Source organism: Coloeus monedula, assembly GCF_965178545.1.
Source record: "Coloeus monedula genome assembly, chromosome: Z".
NCBI classification, from domain to species: Eukaryota; Metazoa; Chordata; class Aves; order Passeriformes; family Corvidae; genus Coloeus; species Coloeus monedula.
In genome coordinates this window covers 84797612-84822639 of record NC_138822.1, presented here as the reverse complement: position 1 = coordinate 84822639, position 25028 = coordinate 84797612, and the positions used below count along the sequence as shown (strand labels likewise).

Here is a 25028-nt window from a genome sequence, read left to right as displayed (position 1 = left end):
GGAAAATTTAATCACCGAAAGACAACATCCATCCCAGAATGTCCGGGCTGAACTCACCTCCAGGCACCGATCCTGCCAGCGCCGTGCCAGCATCTCCAGGAGAGGAGGCCGGAACTTCTCCAGCCCCAGCAGGTCCGGGAGCATCACGCAGTGCATGGCAGCCAGCTGGCTCCAGCCTGGGGAAACACAGCAGGAGCACAAGGAATAAACACATCTCAAGTTCAGGTAAGTTTAGTTACGGTGACACTTCACACATAAATCACAGAAACTCCCAGGTATTACCCCTTCAAGGATCACACGGGGTTTTCTGTCCTGATTTAAAGCTATGCAAATGTACCCAAGCACAGTTTGCCTGCTGTCCTTGTTTTTCCACCTGAGTCTTTAACACACTTAATCCAGGTGAATTCCTACTACAGGTCTGCAGTACTGTGCAGGTAAAACCAGGAGAGAAATGCAGTCAAGTGACACAGTGTGTAAAAATGCTTGTGAAATACCCATATTGTATTTAATATATGTCCAACATTATATCCAATATTATATTCAAATCCTCATCAACACCAAAACTCAGATTTAAGTGGTGTGAAACTGCTTTTTTTTTTGGTTAAAAGCCAACAGGGAACCCAACCCCAGGTACCCAACTGGCAAAGAAGAATTCCTTTTAGAAATCAAATGAAAATAACAATGAGAAAGGATTTTAGCTGGAAATAAAGGATAAGTAGAAAAGTGAGGAAGGAATACCTTCGTTGACTAAGAAACAGGAATGGAAAGCAGAAGTGTCAGAGTGCCCAGATTCCGTGCTGGAAGCAGCAGCAGGAGCAACTTGCAGAGGAAAGAAGAAGAAATAAAAGAGAGAAAAAAAAGAGGGAAGTGAGGAGAGCAGCAGTGGAAAAACGGATTAGTATCACTGGAGAATGGAAAACAAAGAGGAGACTGTGATGATCTTCAACTTAAATATTCAACTTAGGAAGAATACTCAGCTTCAAAATAATATTCAACTCAAAATAATATTCAGCTTCAAAATAATATTCAACGTAATGAGAATTCCAGGTTTTCCAAGAAGGAAGAGGCAGACATGCAGCTGCAGAGGAACATGGAGACAGTAAGAGAAACTGGGATGTTTTGAAAAGATCAAAGTACATCTAAATTGAGTGTTAAATATGTTTTTAGGCAGGTGGGTTTGGTCTGACTTCATGGTTGACTGTAAATTAGAAACCCAGGAATTCTGCTGTTTCTTCTCTTGCTTTTGCCATATTTCCATAGATTTGAAATTTGTACTATGCATTAAAAGCCAAAAAAATAACCCTTTATCAGTCTGAGCTGCCCCACCTGTCACTCCAAGATATTCAGAATGAATTTCTGAGGGTTGGTTGGAATTTAAGTTCATTTTACATGGGCCTCTAGGCAAAAAAAATGTAACTTTTTACCACAGAAATGCCAAAAAGCCTAAAGGAGAAGGACACAAACTTGGGCCTGGGACCCAAACAGTACCTGGGACATCTGTTTTGGAAACTCCCATGTCACCAAGTTGCTAAGGCCGGAAAAGACCTGGGAGATCATCAAATCCAACCAGGAACTGGCCCCACAGTGCCCACCACTCCCCATGCTCACAGGGGCCACATCCAGCCCTGCAGAGCCCTTGAGGATCACCACTCCTCGAGGTAAGGGTGATCTCCAGGCAGTTCCAAGCATTACGCAGCCACGCACGCTCCATGACGGCGCTATTATCCCACGGAAAGCTCTGCAGACCTTCTGGCCTGCACATGCCGAGGTCGCCGTGGGATTGGGAGGTCCCTGGCTGCCACTCCTGCCCTCACCCCGTGCCCAGATGTCCTGCAGAAGCATCCTCCAATTAATCCCTCCCTGTTATTCTGCTGCAGAACAACAATGGGATGGAGCTCCCGAACGGATGGAGCATTGTCTTTGGAATGGTATGTTCGCTTTGCAGGCACGGGACTGCTTTTGTCACCGGGGTCAGCTGCATCCAACCTCCTTTTCCAGGCCAACGGCACGTGGGAGGGCACAGGGTGGCTGCAGTAAATCCCTTCCCACCCCACTTGGAAAAGGAGCTGCTTAATTCAGGAAAAACATAAATTATAGATGCACAAACCCACCCCAAACTGGAACTAAAGCTTCACTCCAGAGTTTTTGCCTGGTTTTGGTGGAGTTGCTCGTGCTCTTCCAACGTAAGAGTAAGGAGTTCCAACCAGCCAAGGAGTGATCCTAGCACTGAGCTGGGATCGCTCCCACAGAAACACTCTGGGATGAGTCTGTAGAGCCTTTAGCTACAGGCTTTAAGCCTCCTCAACACCAGAATGTTTGGGAACACTTGAAACAGGCAAAAACTCCTTGTCAGAGAATGATGTCATGGCAGAATCAGCATCTTGTACTGATTCTTAAACAGGTCCTAATCCTCAACAATTTCATCTAGATTATCATTACAACATTGCACTAGTTTTTCCTCCCATGCAATAATTTTCTCTCTTGATAATAAGGCGTTAAATTCAGTGTAAAGAGCTGGAAGAACAGCCCCAAGGGCTGCAAAGAAAGTGGTTTGTACCTTGTTTGATTTGCCCTTGTGCTGCATGGCTGGACATCGGAGGGGGTGGCTTCACCTTGGCCATCTCGGGGGTGCCCGGCCTGGGCGGCCTAAACACAAAATATCCCATGGAGAGACACATCAGCTCCAGCCGCAAAGGCTTTGGGAACCATTCAATCCATCACAAGGTAAAACCACACCAAATCCAAGGCTAAATTCAGATGGAGACTGCCAAGTTACGGCAGTGTTTGTCGTACCTGGTGGGGCCCTTCTTCATGTGGTCCCCGATGAAGGTGGCGTTGGTCATGCTCATCAGCGTGTTGGCCAGGGAGATGACGGACAGCAGGTGCTGCGTGGTGACAGCCCGGGACACTCCGTACGTGCCCTTTCCCAAGCCTTCCGTCACGGACATTTTCCTGCCTAACTCCTCGAAGGCTGCCTTGCCCATGGGCTGGTTGTAGCCAGGGAGCATCAGAGACATGTGGCCACCTCGGGACAGGAGGCCGAAGGACACGGTGCAGTGCGGCTTCAGCATCCCGAGGCGATCCAGGCAGAGCTCGTCCAGCACAGAGTTCAGGCCCCAGGCGTGCAGGCAGGACATGAAGAGCTTGGCTGTATCCATGGTTAGATTATATTCCAACAAAGTCAGTGGCTTGGATTTGCTGGAGCGATATTCCGGGTCGCCATCTTCTCTCCTCTGCCTCATGGCCTCTTCATCCTCATCTTCATCATCGAGGAGGTGCTCCTTGATGTTCTCCTTGATGGTTTCCTTGACTTGCTGGAAGAGCACAGCCGCTCGTTTGCCAGTGAGGAAGGAGCCTCCCTTGTCGGAGCCACCGGAGGCTTTCTGTAAATTCTCTGGCGAGACGAGGGCGGTGTTGGGCCGGGAGGCCTCCTCCGTCAGCAGCTGGATAATCAGGGCCTCCACGTCGAAGAACAGCACATGGATGTCTGGGTCTGTTAGGTTGGTCTTGATGGCCTGAACCATCAGGGAGTTATGGGAGTATTTTGGTAAATTCCCCTGGAAAAACAAGAGAGCAAATTGAAATTTCCATTAGGGAAGCTGTGGGTGAGCCAAGTTTGAAACACAACCACAAACCACAGAATTTCAATTTACAGATCTTTGTAGGTAAACTGAGCTCTCCGGGTGAGACATGAGTTCACACTTCCTTCTCCTGAATCCTGTGAGATCACAGTTATATTCCAAGGAACAGCAAACTTCCAATCTTTTGTTATTAAGCTTAAAACACATTAAATACTTCATATTTGGTGGGTGAACTATGGAATCACTATATGCCATTGGCAAAGAAGCTGCTCAGATTCACCCAGACCTGCAATTACTGCCCCACTTGGTCATTCCAATTAAGTCCATCTTCTTCCTCCTTCCCTCCCTCCCAAGGGGGAAAAGAAGGAGGAGGGAGAGTATTAAGGTGCTATGGGATAAAAGCTGAACAATGTCAGAAAGCAGACTGGAAACCAGAACACGAATCAAAGTTTTGAGGCATTATTCTCCCTAACACCTTAATTTCCAGCACCTTCACTGGATGAGGAGCCCACACGTAAACACTGCAGGTATAAATGCGGCATTCCCATCCCGCCTGGACGCAGCAGGAACAGCAGCACAAGTCCTGAGCACACGTTTTTTATGGAACTGTGCTGGTGGTGCTCTAAGGAACGCTCTCACCACGGGAGATTTCTCTCCCAACAGAAGGTGACAGCAGAAGGTGAGGGATAAATAGGAGAAGCTGGGAACGGAGCGCTGCTGCACTCTGCTGGCCACAAGCTGTGCCGGGGAGGTTTAGGCTGGATATTGGGAACAATTCCTCATGGAAAGGGCTGTCCAAACCCAGGGCAGGGGTGGAGGGATTTCAAGCCACGCGGATGTAGCACTTGGGGACATGAGATAGTGGTGGCCTTGGCAGTGCCAGGGAACTCTTGCACTTGATCTTAGAGGGCTTTTCCAGCATAAACCATTCCATGATTCCAGATTCTGTAACTCAAACCAGAATAAAACCAAAGAGTAGGGTACACACTGAAGTGGGATCATGGACAGCAACATCAACTGGGGAACAACCACGTTTAGGTTTTGGAGAGCTCTGGCTGAGAACCTTCTGGTTACAATGATGGAACCTTCCCGTGCTTCATTCCTTTCTGGAAGCACAGGCTCCAGCTGGAGCACACCCACCTTATCCGAGGCCTCGGAGGCCAGCAGGTTGGTGGCCAGGGTCTGGAGCTTCTGGTGGGCCACATTCTTGAGGGCAGCCAGGCTGCGGCGGGTCATGGCCTGCTTCAGGTTCACGGCGGGGTGGCTCAGCGAGTCCACGGCCGCCGGGACGGCCTCGTCGCAGGCGTTCAGGATCTCCACCGCCGTGATCCCCATCACGCACCTGTCCAGCGCCCCTGGAGCGGTGGGAGGGACGGAGAAACAGCTCAGCACCCCAAGCAGCACAGGGAACAAAGGCCTGGACGTGCCGCATTACTTTCTGTGTTTTAACAGCTGGGCTCGGAAGTCACATTCCCAAAAGGATGGAATTTTCCCTAAATTTCCATGAGGTTCACAAACCCCCCAGCGTGATTCTGTACCGATCACTGCTTTGGGGAACACCTGGAGAGATAAGTTCCAAATATAGATGAGCAAAAGTGTTTTAGTTCCCCCCGCAGACACAGCCTCGACAGCACTAAAAGCAAATCTGTATTTATATGCATTAAAAATGGATTAATCAACATCTCTGAGCTCACCAGTGTCCATCTGCCAGACGTACACAGAGCCATCCGAGCATCCCACCACCAGGTAGTCATCGGATGGCCTCCACTTGATCACTTGGATTGGGAAGAGGTGGCGGGATGCCAGCATGATGCATTTCTTCTCCCTCAGACTCAGCAGACCCACGGAGTGATCACTGGCAACGGAGCAAATACAGTGCTGGACTCTTGCCTGATAAAGGAAAAAAGGGAAAAAGCTTAATCATAATGCAGGGAGTTGGTATTAAAAACCTTTCCCCCACCGGGCAGAGCAGGGTGACCAAAAGCCTCTTCTATAAACAAAACTCAAGCACCTCCACCTATGTTCAAAATCACTGAGGTCACTGGGAACAGAACTCCCTGAGCAGAAATTCCCTTTAATCTATCCTTTGCACATCATAAAGAGCAAATGGGTATTAAACCCCATTTTGTTAAGCAAACCCCAGCGTTTTTGCTCAGTGTCACTCCATTCATTAAATTCTATTCATTCAGCTAAGTTACAAGAGGCAAAATTGTCTCTAGACCCTATTTTTAACAGGTTTGATAAAGCCCCTACTTTCAATCCTTTACATAATTAAAACAAACCATAAATAACAGAATAATCGAGCTCTTTTTAGTGAAGCTCTTGCAAGAGTTGGGTTGGTGCTACATCTCCAGCATTCCACATTGCATTCCCATTCTCAAGGAGGACTGAGGTGCTGGAAGGGTTATCCTAGAGAACTTACACTGCAGTTTTCTGGTGGAACAAGCAGCTGGGTGATTTCTCCCCCGTGGACACAGAAGATATGTTTCATCTCTCCCGAGAAGATATCCCAGATGATGACAGAGAAATCCACCCCGCCTGAGATCAGGTACCTCTGGTCGTAGCGGGAGGAGACCTGGTGAGGGTACAGCAAACACGTGACCTTGTTCCGGTGGCCTCGGAGTGTCCGGTGAGGGGGCCAGCCTGCGAGGTGGGAGGACAGGGGCAAAAGCACAGAAAAAGAGGAGAAACAGAAATTCAACGGAACAATCAACTCCCAAGTGTTTGTTCTGCAACTCAGATCCCATAACTACGAAGATAATGTTATATGGAACCCACATATCCAACACCAGCCCAAGCATAACACGCGGATCCCACCAGGAATCCTGGTAGTCCTTCCCATGGAGATTTCTACTGGCACATCAATACCCAGCCCTGCAGTGCAGGAACAATTCTGGAGAACGCAGGAGATGCTCCCCTGTCTTACCTTTGCTCCTGCATCTCAAAGGCCCCGGAGAAATACCCAAGCTGCTCTTGCGTGCGTCAGAGCTTAAGGGATTCCCAGCACAGAACGGAACAGCAGATCTACAGGATTTCTGCCTGCAGACGGCCTGCTGCTCCCCGCGCCCGTACCTCTGCGCAGCATGTGCTCTCCCTGCAGCAGCTGCACGATGGCAGTCTGCGTGGCCGGCACGATGACGATGCTGCCGTCCTCGCGGCCGCACACCAGCCGCCCGTGCGCCGGGATGTACACGCTGGCCGTCACCCGCAGCGGCTCGCTCACGTTGGGAACGATGCTCAGCTGGTCGATGATCCCCGCGGGACGAGGGCTCAGCTGGTCAAAAGCTTCCTGGAGGGATATGGAGGTGGTTGTTTGCAGGCCTGGGAAAAGGAGGGAAAGTATCAGCAAGGGCTGAGGTGGGAGGACTTGAGCAACTGCCTCTAGTGGGAGGTGTTGGGAGTTGGAATTGGATGTTTCAGGTCTCTCCCAACCACTCTGGGATTCTCTACTGGAAATGGACTCACTACAAGAATACAGCTAATTAAGATTTTGAGCATATCTGAAAAAATGAAGTTACTACAACTCCTATGATTAAACCCCAACTTCATGATCTGTGGGAGAACCAGCAGGGCTTTATTCAGCAAAAACACACAGAAACCACAAAGATCTGGCTATTAATTAGGTACCTTTTGCACCCTCCTGCTGGTCAAGGGTGTCAGGCACGCTCCAAATGCACAGTCTCCCTGAGGAGTCTCCTTGAATTAAGAGCCTGTAGGAAAACTCTCTCTGGCCACAGAAGAACCGAGTCACTGGAGGACATATTAGGAGCTGTTCAAAAAATAAGGAACAGCCTCAGACCATGCACCAACCACGTGCTCAGCTTCAAGCTTCCTCCCTTTTAAAAGCAGGACAAAACCTCACACAGCCCATTTAAAAAGCTCCAAAGAAACAGATGTACCTGTTTATCTGCTCTGTCCAACACGCTGTACAATAAAGGTGGAATCAAGTTTTCCACTGCTTTCCCCACATCCCTGCGGAATGAATCACTGGCTGGCAGGCAGCTGGGTGTAAGAATGAAGAAAGGAGTAAAACTCCTTGCACTTAGAGAGTGATTCCTACAGTAGGACACGGATGTTGCTCCCACCCTCATGCTCTGATCACATGAGGGCGAGGAAGGAGTTCCCACATGATTGAGGCGGGAATATTCAAGATAAAACATCATCTCTACCCAGAACAAACACGTCTGCACATCACGAAGATGTCAGAAGAAAAGCCTTTGATTTTACTCTTGTAAGTTTTAATTCCTTCAATGTCCAATTCTGAATTAATTTTATAGTTTTGTATTTACACACCTTCCCTTACCGGACCAATATTTCAGTAGTTCTTCAATTAATTCCGTTCAATTCAAATTAACCTGAAATTAAACAAATGGGGTATTTCTTTGTTGAGTACCTGGCTGGTAATTTATAGATGAAACTTTGTCCATCCTCTGTCCATACAATCACTTTATCAGCTGCCACAAAGTCCCCACCAGTCCAGGTCTGCTCATTTTCACTGGGGACTGAACATAAGAGGGAATAATCTCCAGCATCAAAAACCTGAGAGGAAACAGCAAAGTCTGTTGTTATTATAAGCAATTAATTACACATTAAAATGGCCAGGCAGCAACTGATTTTGGGTTCAATATCACAGAATCATGGAATGGTTTGGGTTGGAAAAGACCTTAAGGATCATCTTGTTCCAAACCTGCACCATAGGCAGAGATTTGGATTAAATATCTAGAAATACATTGAATATATAATAGAGGTACATTAAAGAGACCTGGAGCATCTTCATCTAAATGTTTTCATGTAGTTTAATTTGAGATTCCTGAGGGAGAAGATCTAGGGATTCTGCCTTACCCTCCAGTACTTGGAGCACACGACCAGGAGCGAGCGCTGGGTGAAGGCGCAGAAGGAAATGCTCTGGCAGTTCTCGCAGTAGATGGGCTTGGATTCCTCCTCAAACACTGGGGTGGTGTCCTAAACCAAAGAGAACCAACACTAAACCAACTCTTTCCTGCTCAAATGGAACTCAGGACCATGCCAGAACCCACAGAAAAAGGACCAGGGCACTTCTCAAGGTGCCAGATGGCTGACTCCTACGGAAAACCCAAACACTCGGAGCAGTTTTTATTCCATTACTCCTACTAAGAAGATCTGCAGGAGCACGTGGTGTCCTCTTTGGGCACTTAAGTCTCCCAAATTCCCCAGCAGGACAGATTAGTGGTGCTGACCTTGCAGCCAGGTAGGAAGCTGGAAGGAAGCAGATTCCACTCCCATGTCATTCCTAACTAGAAGGTGATTTTTCCTTACAAGACGTTTCTGTGAAGAGTTGATTTACCAGAGGTTTGAGACCTGGGGCAAGTCTCCTTTAAGACTTTTATTCATTAGTATCCAGGAAATGCCAAATAACAGGGAGCTAGAGATAATCCTGAATAACGAATATTTCTAAAAATGGTATGGCCTGCTCAGCAAAATATTAACCCAAATCATTGCATGGTACAAATAAAAAACACATTTGGAAAAATTGGAGATAATCCTACACTTAATTTGGAAATCAGTTCTCTGAGCAGGATTAGGAATTCTGATGGCAACTTAAATCAGTACAGGAAAATTCAGGAAGTTGATTTTCAACTGGCAAAGAGGAAAAGGAATATCAGCAGCAGAGTATCAGGAACAGAACCCTCCATCCCACCAGGAAGTGCCACTAATCCAGCAGCCTTTGCCTACCTGCAGCCGACTGACCTCCGAGGTGATGATCCAGACTTTGAGGATGCCAGTCACAGACACAGCCACGACAGTGTCCTCTGGGAAATACAAAAATGAGGCTGAGGCACAAGGACTTCCTCACTTGTGCATATCTGAGCATGAATTAAAACCTGATCCAAGCATTCCTGGAGCGTTTGCTTCCGAATTGAATGTTTATTTGCGAAGATGGGCACAGAATAAGGAATAAATGAAAGGCATTAGCAGGAAACGCTTCATACCAGAGCTGATTTCCAGTTGTTCCAGCCATTTATTTGTGGTGGGGACAACAGCTGAGCTTTCCCACCCCAGGATTTTGGGAATGCCCGGTTTACAACTGTTGCTGAGCCTTAACTCAAGAGAGAAGTCCTTCAGTCAGGATCTTCTCCTCAGTGTTCCCCAAACCTCTCAGGAATTCCAGTCTCCACAACAGGAACACCCGAACAAGACATTAATCTGCCAGAAATTAAAGCCCACCAAATGAACACCAATTAGCAGAACCAACCAGGTCTGAGCTCAGGTGACACTTCAGCCCATGCCAGCTGATCCAGCTGGAGCAGGATTCCCAGGGAAGCTGTGGCTGCCCCATCCCTGGAAGTGTCCGAGGCTGGGCTAGACAGGGCTTGGAGCAACCTGGGCTAGTGGAAGGTGTCCCTGCCACAAGAAAACAATCACCTTGTGTCCTGTTGGACCGGATGATGGTCATGGAGCTGATCCAGTCAGGAGAGATCTTGGATATCAAAGAATAAAGCACTTCAAGGCTGGTTGCATCCACGACCAGAATTTCAGGGTAATGTCCATGGCATAGGAGCCTCCCTTCCCGCTGCGTGCCAACTGTGAACTGATAGAACTACACAGATGGGAACAAACACAAATTAGAATCCAGGTGGGACAGGGATTCCTTCGTTTTGCACCTGCAGTGTGTTTCCCAAATCCCAGGAGGGCACTTCCCGCTCTGCCATCCCTCCCAGGACTCACCTGGATGCCGGTGTGGGCACAGGCCAGCTTGGTGAACTCGATGCACCTGCCATCGTTCACATCCCACAGGCACATCTCCCTGAAACACAGGCAAACTACATGGAAAATAGGCCAGGCTTCCAAGCACCTACCAGCCCTCTACGTTGGGAGGAACTTCATCTGAACCATTTATTAGGGATTAGATCAATTCTATTTAGAGAAACTCAAAATCAGCTGGACTTTCCAGCCCTCCTGAATCCACACAACCTGCTGCTCCCTCTGAGGATAAATTACAGAACCTGCAGGAGTTCAAATGAGCAGCTATTCCCCATACTTACAGTACTTTTTAATTTCAAACTTTGTATACAAATTTAATCAGAACAGAATCTGTGAGGTACTTTCTCCTTTCCACCAGATAGATAAATTCCCAGTGAAAACACATTTTGGTTCCAAATCCAATGGGAAGAGATTACTTAGCCCTGAAGTTGGTCCAAGGTGGAAATTCTAAATTCTCCCCTCAATTTCCTTGCTAAAAGATTATTCAGGAAAATCATTCCCTACCATCCCTGGATAAAAAAATCTCTTATTGATTTGGATATCAATTGCACAAGAAATCCTTCCTGCTTCTCCCTCTAAATTACTGCTCTGATTAATAAATAAACCCAGTCAAAAATAAAATGTATTTGCTGAGGAATTTTTTCTTGAGGATAAAATTCATCACAGTGTTGAAATATGGATAAATTAGGGACAAATTCCCATTATTTCAGTTCTGCACATCAATAAACACTCAGAAACTCACCCACTCTCTGATGCACTCACTATATACTGCTTTTCACTGGAAGCTGAGGCCTTGGATAAACAAGTAACTGAGGCTGTATGACCAAAGAGCAGAGCTCTGGGATTGATCTGGGACCAGGGAAAGAAAACAGGAAGTCAAAATCACACAAATGACCAAAATATCCATATCCCAGCTTTCTACTTCATGTGTTATACATCTGTTAACACGTGTACACACATTTAATTAGCATAGCAGTGGATGGATCATCTTGGAAGACTTTCTACTTCAAACAGGAATGAGAATTTGGGGGGAAAATGCATTTTGCAAACTCCTCCAATATTTACAAATCAGGAGCTGAATGTGGCTCAATTCAATTTGAACTGAGTTTGGCTGAATGAAAAAAAATTGTGTTGCACATTGTTTTCCCCAATTGAGTTCCTGTATATCCATAAGCAAGGGGAGACCTCAGAGCCCCTTCCAGTGCCAAAAGGGGCACCAAGAGAGCTGGAGAGGAACTTGGGACAGGGAATGGGATGCCAGGAAAAGGGGGAATGGCTTCCCACTGCCAGATGGGATACTGGGAAGGAATTCCTTTTTACAACATTGCCTTCTTTAAGCAGCTCAGCTAGAAAGCAACTAGTTTAGAGCAGCTCCAGGAAATTGGAATGAGTTAAGAAAACTTTCCTACAGGAGCAGCAACAAAGTCAGAGCCAGAACACCTCTTGGTAACCTGGAACAGCGCTGTGGGAAGGGCGGAGCAGCCACGCAAGCCTCAGGAGAGGGAGGACAGGCTGAGGGCATACTCCCCGCTGGTGGGAACGGGAATTCTGGATCCACTACCTGCAGGTCAGCACCCAGGTCCCACAGGCAGATCTGCCCGTCGTGGCAGCCGGTGACGATGACAGAGTCATCCACGAGCAGCAGGGAGGACACGCAGTGGGTGGGGGCACGCCGGCCCCACAGCACGATGGGCAGCACCAGGCTGTTCCCAGCCATGGCCACGGAGCGCCTGCAATTCCAACAGAACGACATCATTAGCAACATCCTGGGCTGTTCCAGACCATGGCCATGGAGTGCCTGCAATTCCAACAAACAACCAACAGCAGCAACATCCTGGGCTGTTCCCTTTGCTCATGTTTTTGCCATCTTTTCCCCTCATGTTTCTACCATCTTGTCCCCTCAGGTTTCCCGCCATTTTGTCCCCTCAGGTTTCCCGCCATTTTGTCCCCTCAGGTTTGTGTGTGTCCCTCTTCAGGGATCCCCTCATTTCTCCTCAGGGAATGCCCTCATCTCCCCACAGGAATTCAGTAACATTCCTCAACCAGTCCCTTAAAACCACACATCTTCACAAGTCTTATTTCTTACACATCTTGCAAAATTTTATAGGCTTTTCCTTACCCATATAGGGACAAACAGCACACTCCTGGGCACACAGGGATTTTTGCCCAAATCCCTCTTTTAGAGTAATTTTGAAGTAAAAAATGTTTTAAGTCCCGAGGCTGAAGCCATTTTTATACCCCTGATGTTGTTATGTCCCTGCTACACAGATATTCACGTTGGAATATGAGCTATCCTGCCTTAGGTGAAATCAGCCTTGTATAATCCACTGATAAACTGGATCCTGGCCACTCTCCAGCAGGAAATAGATCCAGCACTATCTTTACTGCAACATTTCAGATCTTCCGAATGTATTGACACAAAAAACACGGTGGAATTTCAATTGTCCCCAGGCCAAAACGGTCTCAGTGACTGGGAATAGAAACTCAAGTTGTGGCAATAAAACCCACTTGGATTTGCACAAGATTTAAACCCCACAACAACCCTCTGTTTGTGGTAGCAACACTCCCAGCTTGCTGAGCACTTCCATGTTTTTAGAACTGAGGTTTTCTTATCGGCGAAAAGGTCGTGTTAAATAAATAACCAAACACTCTTTATGGATTATCCTGTGGAGGTTTATGCTCTGGACTTACCCCAGCTCAAACCAGAGCCAGAGCTCTGATTTCAAGGAGCATGAACACATCAAAACAGGCAGGATTCATGGAAGAAATATTTTTAAATATGTGTGCTTTCCTTTTTTTTTTTTTTATAGCTACATACAGATTCTTCTAGTTTGAGGTACCCAGCAATGTCTGCATTTTTCACAGGTCTGTAAACCTGTTTCACAGCACTTCAGAGGGAACAAATCTGAATTATGACAGAAAAATAAAGGTCAGCCTGAATATGAGTGAGGTTCCCAACTCCACTTCCCATTGGGACAACTGCAGGTATCCCGGCGATGGTTATAAGGAACCAACAGGCAAACCAGCAGCGTCCTCCTGCCACACAACGGGGAAGTCTTCCAGCCCCGTCCATCCCACTCCATCCTGGCAGTGTCCAAGGCGAGGCTGGACAGGGCTTGGAGCAACCTGGGATAGCAGAAGGTGCCTCAGGCCACTCCAGCTTGGACACTTCCAGGGATGGGGGGATCCACAGCTTCCCTGGACAACCTGTGCCAGGGCGTCGATGGATTCCAAGACATTCTTGTCACCCCTCATCCATGTAAAAACCACAGGAACTGTTATTCCATTTGATGGATGCTGCCACCCTCTGCAGCCAGAGAGCTGGAACACGACTTTGTCCATGGAAAAAAGGGGGAAGGGAGGGAGCAAGGGCAGGCTAATGAATGGCTAAGGATTACCCACGGCTCCCGGGAGGCTCCTGACGAGTCAGGGATCAGTTGTGGGTTTTCCACAAAATCCCCATCACAAAATCAGTAATATCACATCAAATTACCCTTCCCAGTAAAGCAGCTCATTTCTGGCAGCCCACTGGACCACCTTCATTAAAAGCTATTTAATTAAGAGCTCTAATTTAATGATCATGATCAATAGAGACCAAAAATCCAGTCTTTCTCCACACTGAAACCACACCTGGCCCTGCAGTGTTAATTGTTATGCAATGCTGGATCAATTGCTCTGTCTGGACCATCACAACACAGAAAAAGAAATTAATTCAGCATTTTAAACAACACGGTGACAAACAAAGAGCTACAATTAAACCAGGCTTGGTTTGCAGGGAAATCATCATAAAGATGGAATAAAGCATCCAGATGCAACAGAACAAAATGCAAATATCAACAACAAGAACAAACACACCCACAGCAAACAGAAATACCCACCCTACTTTTGTGAGGAAACAAACCAAGAATGACTAAACCAGAGCTGAAAAATGCCAATAAGCAACACAAAAATCCCTTCCCACTCCTCTGCTGTCCTACTGCTCCCAGTTCAGGGACCAAGCCACAGTGATCCTGAGTCACCTGGCTGTCAAAAACAGCTGCATTTTTAGATAAATACACAAACTCCCCTACCGGGACACAGAATTACTGCTTGAGATCCTGCATTTAATGTTGCTGCATTTAAAGCTGCTTCTGAACACTTTCAAACCCACACCACTCTGAATAAAGGGAATTTTCAAAAGGAACATACAGGAGGACATTACAACATACAAGAGCATTAGCACATAACTACCCTAACACATTCCAGATTTTCCATGCAGAAAACACATTATCAACCCCCTGACAGTCCCATTTCAAACCCAGTTCTCAGAATATTTCATAGCAAGGCTCTGAGAGAGAGAGGGAAAAGAAAAACTACCTCTTTCCTTCTAGTTTTTGACTATGGCAGCGCAAGGCCTTCATAAAAAACTTCCTTTTCAGGAAAAACCACATTTTAATTCCCCAGGAATTTGGATTCCAGAGCTCAGCCCCGGCAAACGGCAACTGCAGCCCCTGCTTGCACCAAAATCCCTTTTTGTCTGAAAACAATCAATAATTCCATTTTTTGACATCAGTGATGACAAACTACAGGAGCAAATCAACACTGTCCCAGTGCCAAACGAGCCCAAAAGCAGGCTGGGAATCATTCCACACCAATTCACACATTCCAGTGCTTTAGAACTCCCCAAAACCCACTATTTCCGGTGGAAAAAGGAACTTGGAAGTGGAAAATGGAGATGCCACGGGTAAAGTTCTTCCTGCTCATACTTCTCAGTCTCCATGGGGTAAATCTGTCTCTATCGCTTCCACAAATGCCAAAATCCTGGCTTTCTTCCCAAAACACAATAAATTCCATGTACATAGGGATATACACACCTATCTATCTAACCGTCCTTGTATTCATTTTGCTCCACTTTAAATTCGCTCCACGACATAAAGCATTGTAAATAATGATAATAAAAAAATAATATATAAATAATTCTAATCTTATAAATACAACAAATGCAGGGATGTGGGAATACATGTGACAGTATTGTACAATAAATACAACAAATGCAGGGATGTGGAAAAACACCTTCCTGAAAACAGGATTGAAAAAATTTTTAAACAGAAAACAATTATTTAAATGAGGAAATGAACCCAAAAAATGTTAAATAATGTGTTAATCTGACAGAGTAATCCACTGACTCTTTGAACTGCTCTGCTTAAAGGTGGGATTTAGGCACATTTAATAATCCCGGATCAATTCTTATTTGAGTAAAGCCAGTAAACTGATTTTTCAAGTACAAGGTATTAAATACTGAATCCAAGACTCAACTAAACACCTTTTCAAGTTGTTTACCCAGAAATCCACAATATGGATTTTTACAGCCACAAAAGCCCTCAAATGCAATAAATCCACGGGAGGAAGAGGTAAAACAAAAGTCAACCCACTTTGTTACACCAGAGCATGGCAAAAGCCAGGAGCTGCTCTTCCCAAACACTCCTATTTCCATTAAGTAAGGAATTAATCTCAGGATATTTGGGGACACTCCAATAATCTGCCCCCAAAATACTATTAAATAGCACAAAATAGTGTGAAATAGTATAAAATAGCTATGAATGGGCTGATTATGCATTTGAGAAAAATCTAATTATTTTAAATTTAATTACAGATTATACTTTCTATTCATTATTTAGGGATGGAGAAAATGGACAACTGAGGGAGAGAGAAGACAATGAAAACACCTTCCCAGGATACTCAGGAGGTTCCAAATCAAGACAGAGGAGGAAATACTAATTTGGGACACGAGACTGGAGTTAATTGACACCTCTGGAAGCGACTTGCAGGTTTTCCTGGTGCTTAATTTGATGACACACTAAACCCATAGTAATTCCTCCTGTTTCAAACTGTCACAAAGGACAGTTATCCAAAGCAGCTGGAGAACACCAAATCCCATCCCTGGGTGCCAAGAGCACCGCGTCTGGCACAGGAAAGGGAAATAAAACTGGGGAAGGCTGCGAGGTAGCAAAAAATTGGCATTAAAAGGCATTTAAGCCCCCCAAGAGGATCAATTCCGCGTGAGGAGCCTCTCCTCAGGTAAGGCTCCGTCGGCACAGATGGAAACCTCCATCCATTAATAACCTGGTGCACGTTCTGAAAAGGCGAAACTTGAAATTCCAACCCCAATCCTGCCCCGTTAACAGCGCGGGGCCGGTCCCGGTGTGCCGGGATACCTGGGCTCCTGGGTCCTACAGCAGCCGAATCCTTGGGCTCCTGGCCACGGCGAGTCTCTGGATGCCCCTGAATGCCCGTGTCCCTGCACCTCCCGCTGCCGCAGCCCCCTCAGCACTCCCGCTGCGGATGCTGCGGGGGCCTGCGGAGGGTCGGGGGCTCCCCCCGCCCTCCCGCTGTGAGCGAGCCGTTCTCCCGCCCCCGTCCCGGGCCGCACCTGTTCGGTCCCGCTCCCGGCCCGCTGCCGGTGCCTCTCCCGGCCCTCACGCGTCCCGGGCGCCGCGGCCCCGCCGCGCTCGGTGCGGCAGCGGCCGGATGACACCTCCTCCCGCGACACTGGCGTAAAGCCCCGGCCGGCGCACTTGACGGCAGGCGCCGCCGCCACGGAAACTGCCGGGTTCCGCTCAGGGCGCGCAGGGAGCTGGTGACTACTTGCTTAATTAATTAATTAGCGATTACTGTAAGGCTTTAACATTACAACAGGCGGGAGCAGAATGTTGGGGATATTCCTGGTTTTGAGCAGGAAAAGAGCAAATATGAGACATGTCGAAGTGATATGTATTATGTTGTGTTATAGAGTACCTTGGGACGTTGCCAGGAATGACGCTGCAAATGGGGTCAGAGAAAATCCTGGGTTTAATTTCGGTTTTATTTTGTGGTTAATACAAGCGTTTATTCGACTCTTATTTCCCCGCTTTTTGCTTCAGCGTTTATTTCAGAATTCTTTTCAGTATCGCGACACATTGGCTTTACTAAAAACCATAATTTAAGGAAGCTGGCAAAAATTGACATCAGTTCTGCCTGCAAGAGAAAAGCGTAATCCTCATAACGTCACCAAAAAACGAGTTAATGACGAAACTGGGAGTAAATTTTTAATGTTAAAATTCAAAGGCGCGTCTCCCCTCACGGAGTTCCCGCCCTTCCCCTACCCAAGATGGCCGCCGGCGGCATCGCCGCGTCCCCCGCTGCCCTGTCCCAAGATGGCGGCGCTGCCGCCCCGGCCCGCCCCAAGATGGCGGGCGGCGGCCGGGCGGGAGCGGAGCGGGGCGGCCGCGCCTGCGCCCGTCCCAGCGGTGCATGCCGGGCGTCCTGCCCGCCGTGACGCTGCACATCGCACCCGGCACCGCCACCGGGGCCCGCGGCCATGGCGGGCGTGAAGGTGATCGCCAACGACACCGAGTTCCAGCCCGAGCTGAGCGCCGCCGGCTCCCGCCTGGCCGTGGTGAAGTTCACCATGAGGGGGTGAGTGAGGGCGGGACGCGGCTCCGGGAAGGGCTCCGGCGTTCCCGTGTTTTTATTCTGGGTTCCTGCGAACGCGCCGGGCGCGGTTCCCCGGCGCGGTTTGCAGCGTTAGGGACGCTCCGTAGCGCGGCAGTGAAGTCGCAGGATCAGCACCGTGTCCCCATTCCTGGGATAAATTCCCATTTTTTCCCGCCGAACCCGCTGCCCTGCGGACCCGCCAGCCCTCAGGTGCTCTGAGGGAGCAGGGGTGCGCCGGTTTAAAGCCCCATTAAAGAGCAGGAAACGGATGGAAAGAAGGTTCTTAATGTTTTATTCAGCTCTAAAAACACCTGAAAACTTGGAAAAACGTATTTTGGCCCCATAAGACTTCGCTGGTTCTTCACCCCGTTTTCCCAGGACAAGTGGATAATCCCTGTTCCCCTCCTCAGCAGGGAGTTACAACTGTGGTGAAATCGGGATAAATTTGTCACCAAAGAAACCTCAACAACTGAATTATTCCCCTTAATCTGTGGAAATTAGGGAGAACAGTGATAATCTCGAGGGTTTGGGGCTTCATAGGGCACCTCATTATTGTCTGGCTGCTGCCTCTTAGTTCTGGGGGGGATTTTGCCACTTTTCTGCATTGGGTTTTTTTGATTTCACTTTTCATTTCTGTTTCCCAGTGAGAATATCCCTTTACAGGAATTGGTGCAGCTGAGCACTTCCTACACTTTTGCTGGCACAGAATAAGTAAAAAAGACATTTTTTCAGCCAAGGCAATGCAGTTCAATCAAAAGAAACCAGCTCTGTCCTCTCAAGGCCAAATAAATATCGGAATAACTGGTTACAGGTGTAAATGAGATTTATTGTGGGAAGAATTTTATGATCCCGGAAGCTTTGACACATTTTGACCATTAAATATTTAAGTTACCTGTAAATACAGTCTTTTCCTGGGTGGTAACACGGACTAACTATACGATTTTTTTGTAAATAGTATTTTTTTGCTGATTTTGCCCTTCTTTGTAACACTTTATTGAGCGGGACTGTGGTAAAAATGCTGCAAGTAAAGACAGTAAATTGCAGATTCCTAAATGTCATCCTTCATTGTATCACCAGCTGGCAGCCAGGTAGGGAGGGTATTTTTACACCCGGATATCAGGAAGAGCAGGAATACTCTGGTTCTCTTTGAGGCAGGCATTGAAAAATAAAAGAAAAGTGGAATTAAGTGGAAGTGTCACTTTTTCCGCAGGTGTGGCCCTTGCTTGAGGATCGCGCCCGCCTTCAGCGCCCTGAGTAACAAATACCCCCAGGCAACGTTCCTGGAGGTGGATGTGCACCAGTGCCAGGTGGGTGCTCCAAAAGCCTCCCTCTGTCCGGGGGAAGGGGCTGGCAGTGGGAAGTGGAGGGAAAAGAGCGGGGAATGGGGAGCTGGAGGGCAAACCCTTCGGGCAGGACGCTGGCAGCGGTGTCTGTGGCTCTGGCTGCGCTTGGTGCATCACAAAGAGCCAGAGTACGGAATTCTCCCAAACTGGGAGAACAAAATCCCTCCTCGAAGAAAATATTCCTGCAGTGCCCACTGTGCTGCCCTTCCTTTGGGCAGTGTAAAAGCACATTCATTAATTAAATAATTATCAGCCCCCGCTGCCTGTGTTGCTAAAATAATACTGTTAGATATCGAACACAGCACTACTGTGAATTCAAAAGAGCCTTTCCAGCCAAATATTGGTGCAATTCTTGAAGAAAAAAGGCAAAAATTCAATGAGTGGATTTATGAGTGGCACTAGATAGCTCCCAGTGGTGCAGGTGAGACTGAGCTAAAGCAGTGAGTGGGGACTCCCTTCTGCTCCCAGGGCACGGCTGCCACCAACAACATCTCAGCAACCCCCACGTTCCTGTTCTTCCGGAACAAAGTGCGGATCGACCAGTACCAGGGAGCAGATGCCGTGGGCTTGGAGGACAAAATCAAACAGCACCTGGAGAACGATCCCGGCAACAGCGAAGACACAGACATCCCAAAAGGATACGTGTGTATCTCCCCAGGGTTTTACTGGAATGCTTGTGTAGCTCGGATGTTAAAAACCCCCTGGTTTTCAAACATACTTGAAGTCAAATAATTGGATTTTAGGCAAAGCTGCCCAAGAAAATCACTTGTCTGGGCTTCCTTTTCCAGAAAAAATTAAAATACTGACATGTATACATTTATTAAGAATGAAAAATCTCCCTAGTCATTAAAATGAATTTAGTGTCCTGTGATAAACCTTTTCCTTCTCAGCCATCCCAACCTGTCTTCCCAAACATTTCATAAAATGAAAAAAGTCTCATTCTTTCTTTTCCTAATGTTTGTTGAAGTGGATGGTCCTAAAGGTGTTCCCTTTGTGTGTTTTTGTGCCTATGAAAGAATGAAAACTAAAAAGGATGGCACAGGAATACTTGGGAAAGGTGATGTGCGTGCCCTGAGTGGCACACAGGAATTACTTCCTGCTGACTGTGACTTGATTCATTGACAATTAATCAATAATTCCCTCTTTTAAACGCCTTGGAGAGCTGGCAAAGTACGTCTGACGCTCCTGTTTAGTGTTGGTACCACCTGAGGGTGGGGGGTGTGTGTGTGTGTGTGTCCCTGCCCCTGTGGGATGTGCAGGGGGACAGCCACTCCCATGGCAGCTCCTCCATCCCCGTGGTTCCCACTGTGAGCAGCTGTGCCTCTGTTCCCAGATGGATCTGCTGCCGTTCATCAACAAGGCTGGCTGCGAGTGCCTCAACGAGAGCGACGAGCACGGCTTCGAGAACTGTTTACGCAAAGATTCTTCCTACCTGGAGTCCGACTGCGACGAGCAGGTGCGGCCCACGCATTCCAGGGGATTGTTTGGATTCACGTGCATATTTGACTGCAGGAGCTCTGGGACAGGCTGGGAGGGTGTAAGAAAACCCGGGGTGCAAAGCTCGTTGTAGTTATTGCTTTCCACACTGAGAATTCCTACTTTGTTGGGATGTAAAGGGCCCGAATGTGTGGAATAGAGGGAAATGGCCACATGATTTTATTCCAGAGCTCCCTTATCCCTATTTCTTGTGCTGAGTTGGTTTTAAATGAAGAAACCAGTGTTTAATTGTGGCTTTTTTTCCTCCACAGCTGCTTATCACTGTAGCTTTTAGTCAGCCTGTCAAGCTTTACTCTATGAAACTTCAGGGGCCAGACAATGGTGAGTGAAGTGTCTGCTGCAAATAGAATAATTTGTTATAGATTGATATGCACGTTACGGTTTGATACACAAATAGAAGTATTTATTGTAGTTTGATACACAAATATAACTACTTATACTTTGATACCCTGCAAAGAGACACTTGGATTTAATTCCAGGCTTAAGGTGAGAGCCACTGAAAGATGCATCTTATTTTTTTATAGTAACTCAGCTCACATTGTTCACCTACAACTTCATAATGGCACGGAATTCTGAAATTCCCTGTGGAATGTAATGCACATGTGGAATCACACCCCTGTCTTTTACCCCAGGGCAAGGGCCAAAGTACATCAAAATCTTCATCAACCTCCCGCGCTCGATGGATTTTGAGGAAGCGGAACGAAGCGAACCCACCCAGGCCCTGGAGCTGGGCCCGGATGACATTAAGGAAGATGGGATCATCCAGCTCCGCTACGTAAAATTCCAGAATGTCAACAGTGTCACTGTAAGTCCCTTTTCCCTGAGGGCACACAGGGAGCTGCACAGCCAGCCCCAGCATTCTGCAGCCTGTGGGAGGGACCTGCCCAGGAGTTGTCTCGGGGGCTTCAGCGAACGTCGATAAATTGATCTGAATTTAATTTCAGTCAGATCCCAGGGAAGTGGTGCCTTCTTAGGTCCTGGGTTTGCTGGCTGAAAGTGGGAAGTGGAAGCTGGGAACATCCCAGCTGGGGGGTGGGTTTAACAAACTGCCAGGGAAACAGCAGTGTTCTCCGTGTAATTATTTCAATGAAGAGGACAGAGACCTCTGTAATTGGAAAAAAGCTTTACTTTGGTCAAGTCAAACATCTCGAGCAGCCGATGCTTTAGGTATTAATCCGGGGAGGAAAGCTTCACTCCTTTTTTTGGCTTTTTTGCCTCTTCAGTTGTTTGTCCAGTCCAATCATGGTGATGAAGAGACAACAAGGATCACGTATTTCACATTTATTGGCACTCCCGTGCAGGCCACCAACATGAACGACTTCAAACGAGTGAGTTCCTTCCTGAGTCCCTTCCTCACACCCCTGGGGAGCAGCTTGAGCCTGCTCCGGAACGGGCTGGGGGAACAAACCCTTGGTGGTGCCACGATTCCAGGCTCAGGGTACTTTGGGAATCCAAGGGAAAATGTGTAGCTTTGTCCTGGATTTTTTCAAGCTTTCTACAAGGTTTTGATCATCAGCTTTGTAAAAATAAGTGGTAAGAACTGAAAATGTGAGGGGCTGGCAAGTTACAAACACCAAAGGCAACATTTTTTTAATAGCTGTGAGGTTTATATCTTGATTTTGGCACTCCCTTTTTTGGAAGATTTATTGTAAAAAGGCTTATTTTAAAATAAACTGCTTCAATAATGAATTTATGGTACAAATACCCTCTAATTTCAGAAGGTTAAAAGCACTAACACCAACATGGCACCTACTTAATTTTTAGCAGCAAAACTTGATCTTAACTAAACTTAAAACTTAATTTCTCTGCTGGTAATAAGTTAATAAATGAGTTTAACAGCTTTTGCTGCCTTTCACTGCCACTCAGAGTCATTAAAAAATTGTTCCACTGTTCTAAAATTAATACAGATTTTAGACCTTCCTTGTTCTCCCCAGACTAGAAATATGGGAATTGCTTTTCAATCTGCTTTCGTTGGGTTTCTGTGGCTTTTTAAATTGCATGGAGAAGGTGTCTGTGGACACAGCACCCCTGGAACGGTGCTGGCAAGGGCAGGGTGAGAAGGAGCTGCTCAGAAATGCAGGAGCAGGGGTAGATTGGGAGCTGGTGATCCTGCCTCAGTCTCACCCTCGTGGACACGCTGTGTAATTATAACACTATTTTCCTTCCTGAACATGGTGTTGGAGGAGAAGGGAAGTCTTTGGATGGATGGAGGGGAGACACCAGGGGAAACACTGCTGCTTCTGTCCTCAGAGAGCAGTGGGGAGAGCCACAGAGAAACACTGACTGGCTGGGGGATACCCTTGTCCCCTCTGGAATAAAGCCCTGCTTCCTCCTCTGACCTGCTCGTTTGCAGTACAGTTTGGACACATTTTGCTGCTGCTTTGGTTCTTGTAACACTCCTTTTGTTTGTTTTCCAGCTTAACTCCCCATTCCTAAAGAACTAAAAAGGCAGAAGAAATTAAAAGTAATAACGGGATTGGTGTGGCCTCGCTCTTCCCCCTCCCTCTGCTCAGCTCCCACCCTTCCCAAATCCTGGAGCATCTTCGCTTCCTGACTCACCAGCTCAGCTTTCCCCTCCTCTCCCTGCCCCAGATCTTGCCTTAGACACTTCTCTTCCCCAAATTCTGTTCCTTTTTTAACCTGAACTTGCCATTTTAAGGCCACACCAAGCAGTCCTTTAACAATCCAGCCTGGATTGAATCCTGTGGGGCTCTGGAGCAGCTCCCCCAAGGCTTTTTGTTAATATCCCAATGGAAAGGGAGGAACGTGGATCAACTTGGGGGGTAATAAAGAGTTTCCTGTGGGAAGGTGGGATGGGATGGGCAGAAAATGGGCGGGGTTGAGCTGAGATGCTGAAATATCCATATCCATATCCATGTGCTGGGTTTTCCAGATAATACACATGGGCCACTTGTCCCTCTCTGCCTCCGACTGGTATAGAATATTTTCGTTGATATTCCATACTTGCTAACACCTAATCCTTAATCCTTTAACTCTGGTTTTCCTTTTTTCCCTCACTTCTTTGCCTAATCTGTGTGTGAACACAGTTTGGAACCACGCCAGGAATAAACCAATTTACAGGAATGCCAACTTTAACTCTGGCCGTGGGCTTCAAAAATGCTTTTCCTAGCAGCTCTTAATCACTGTGGGACAGAGAGCTCAGCTGGACAGTGAGAATTCCTGCCTCCTGCAGCCTGACAGGGAGTGAACACAGGGAGGGAGCAGGAAAAATGCTTCCAGCAGGTCCATGAGGTTCAGGCCTGGGAGGGCTTGGGGGTTTGTTTTTAATAACTGGAAATCCCTGGATTTCTGGATGGTTTCCTTGGTTTGAGCTGCATGATGAGGTCAATATTCAAAGGTGCCAAAGGGAAGGAACAGCCTCACATGGAGCAGCCGGGGGCTTCTTCCCACTTGAGTTTCTCCTGGAGTGTGTTAATGCTTGATGTTTAACCTGGGCTTGGGGTGTTCTCCTGCAGTTCCAGCTCTAACTCCTGCCCCCAAGCCGAGGCCTTGCTGTGTCCCTGCACTAAACTCGGGATTTGTGTGTGGTTTTCCAGCCCTTAACCCCGCAGGGATCCCCAGATTCCAGGCCCTCCGGAGCTCCCGGAACGCACGGTCTGGACTCGATCCCTGGGAATTGCACTTAAATCTGCTGAACCAAGAACGTCCTGCCCAGGTTTTCAACTTCATTCCCGTTTCTTTTTCTTCTTCCAGGTAGTTGGCAAAAAAGGAGAGAGCCACTAGGAAGCAAAGCCACTGGAAGGCCTTATCCCAGTCCAAGATTCCCACTTTTCTCTCCAACTCCTGGATAATTGCTTGACCATAACCAGAGACTGTCAGGTTGATCTACTGCCATTTCCAATAAATCATTGCTTTCAGCTGGAGTGTGTTCCTGGTGTAATCCTCCTCCATGGATTTGTAAATAAAATTCCTGACTTTTGCCAAGTTGAATTTTGTTACTCCAAGAATTGTGGCTCTTTTGTTCCACTGAAACTTCCCAGCTCCGCTGAGAGTCACATGTTAAATAACAAAAAATTGGAGTTTCTTTGGATTGTTATTCCCACAAAATACAGATAATTCTTGGATAGGAGTAAGTTCACATGTTTAATTCCCATTTCCCTTTAAAATCAGAGCAGAGGACACAGATTTTAAATCATCATTCCATGAACTTCCACCAAATTCCTGACTGTTCCAAAAGTTTTTAGTATAAGAAATTCCTGACCTTGTTTCCCAGGAGAGCTGGGATTAGATGTTTTTCCTTCCTTCTTTTATTGGATGTTTTTCCTCTCTGATTTCAATAAGGGAATATTTATTGCAAATGTTAGTTTTCCATCTTAATTGGAATTTTTGTACTGCTTAGGGCACATTTCCAAGAAAATTTACCAAATTAATGTTGGTAAATCAGGCATTGATC

At 47.1% G+C, this 25028-nt stretch overlaps 2 protein-coding genes across 7 annotated transcripts in view; one reads left to right on the top strand and one right to left on the bottom strand.

Annotated features, from left to right (window-relative positions):
* LOC309584672 (WD repeat-containing protein 7) overlaps positions 1–16814 on the bottom strand; it is a 42803-nt gene extending 25989 nt beyond the window's left edge. For all 3 annotated transcript variants that reach the window (XM_082300842.1, XM_082300844.1, XM_082300843.1), the window contains exons 1-18: positions 16732–16814; positions 11884–12052; positions 11065–11171; positions 10287–10365; positions 9984–10158; positions 9294–9370; positions 8424–8543; positions 7975–8120; positions 7481–7583; positions 7209–7350; positions 6654–6902; positions 6004–6224; positions 5276–5471; positions 4722–4936; positions 2794–3557; positions 2558–2646; positions 739–819; positions 58–176 (exon numbers count right to left, since the gene is read on the bottom strand). In XM_082300842.1, coding sequence (XP_082156968.1) covers positions 58–176; positions 739–819; positions 2558–2646; positions 2794–3557; positions 4722–4936; positions 5276–5471; positions 6004–6224; positions 6654–6902; positions 7209–7350; positions 7481–7583; positions 7975–8120; positions 8424–8543; positions 9294–9370; positions 9984–10158; positions 10287–10365; positions 11065–11171; positions 11884–12039 — 3039 coding nt within the window. In that variant the 5' untranslated portion in view covers positions 12040–12052; positions 16732–16814. The remainder of the gene's footprint in view (positions 1–57; positions 177–738; positions 820–2557; positions 2647–2793; positions 3558–4721; positions 4937–5275; positions 5472–6003; positions 6225–6653; positions 6903–7208; positions 7351–7480; positions 7584–7974; positions 8121–8423; positions 8544–9293; positions 9371–9983; positions 10159–10286; positions 10366–11064; positions 11172–11883; positions 12053–16731) is intronic.
* A 219-nt stretch (positions 16815–17033) lies between these two features.
* LOC309585345 (thioredoxin-like protein 1) lies at positions 17034–24565 on the top strand. 4 transcript variants are annotated; one of them, XR_014227290.1, is made up of 10 exons: positions 17035–17756; positions 18985–19081; positions 19586–19759; positions 20451–20573; positions 20866–20935; positions 21247–21419; positions 21838–21942; positions 23032–23078; positions 23508–23548; positions 24329–24498. XR_014227290.1 is itself a non-coding variant. In XM_082302008.1 (9 exons), exons 1-9 carry the CDS (start codon positions 17659–17661, stop codon positions 24330–24332), a joined length of 885 nt encoding a protein of 294 aa, XP_082158134.1. In that variant the 5' UTR covers positions 17034–17658; the 3' UTR covers positions 24333–24565. The 4 variants fall into 4 exon arrangements, 3 of the variants coding, with proteins under 3 accessions (XP_082158134.1, XP_082158136.1, XP_082158135.1); XM_082302008.1 differs by lacking the exon at positions 23032–23078 and having other exon boundaries at positions 17034–17756; positions 24329–24565; XM_082302010.1 differs by lacking the exon at positions 23508–23548 and having other exon boundaries at positions 17036–17756; positions 24329–24565.
* Positions 24566–25028: the final 463 nt, after the last annotated feature.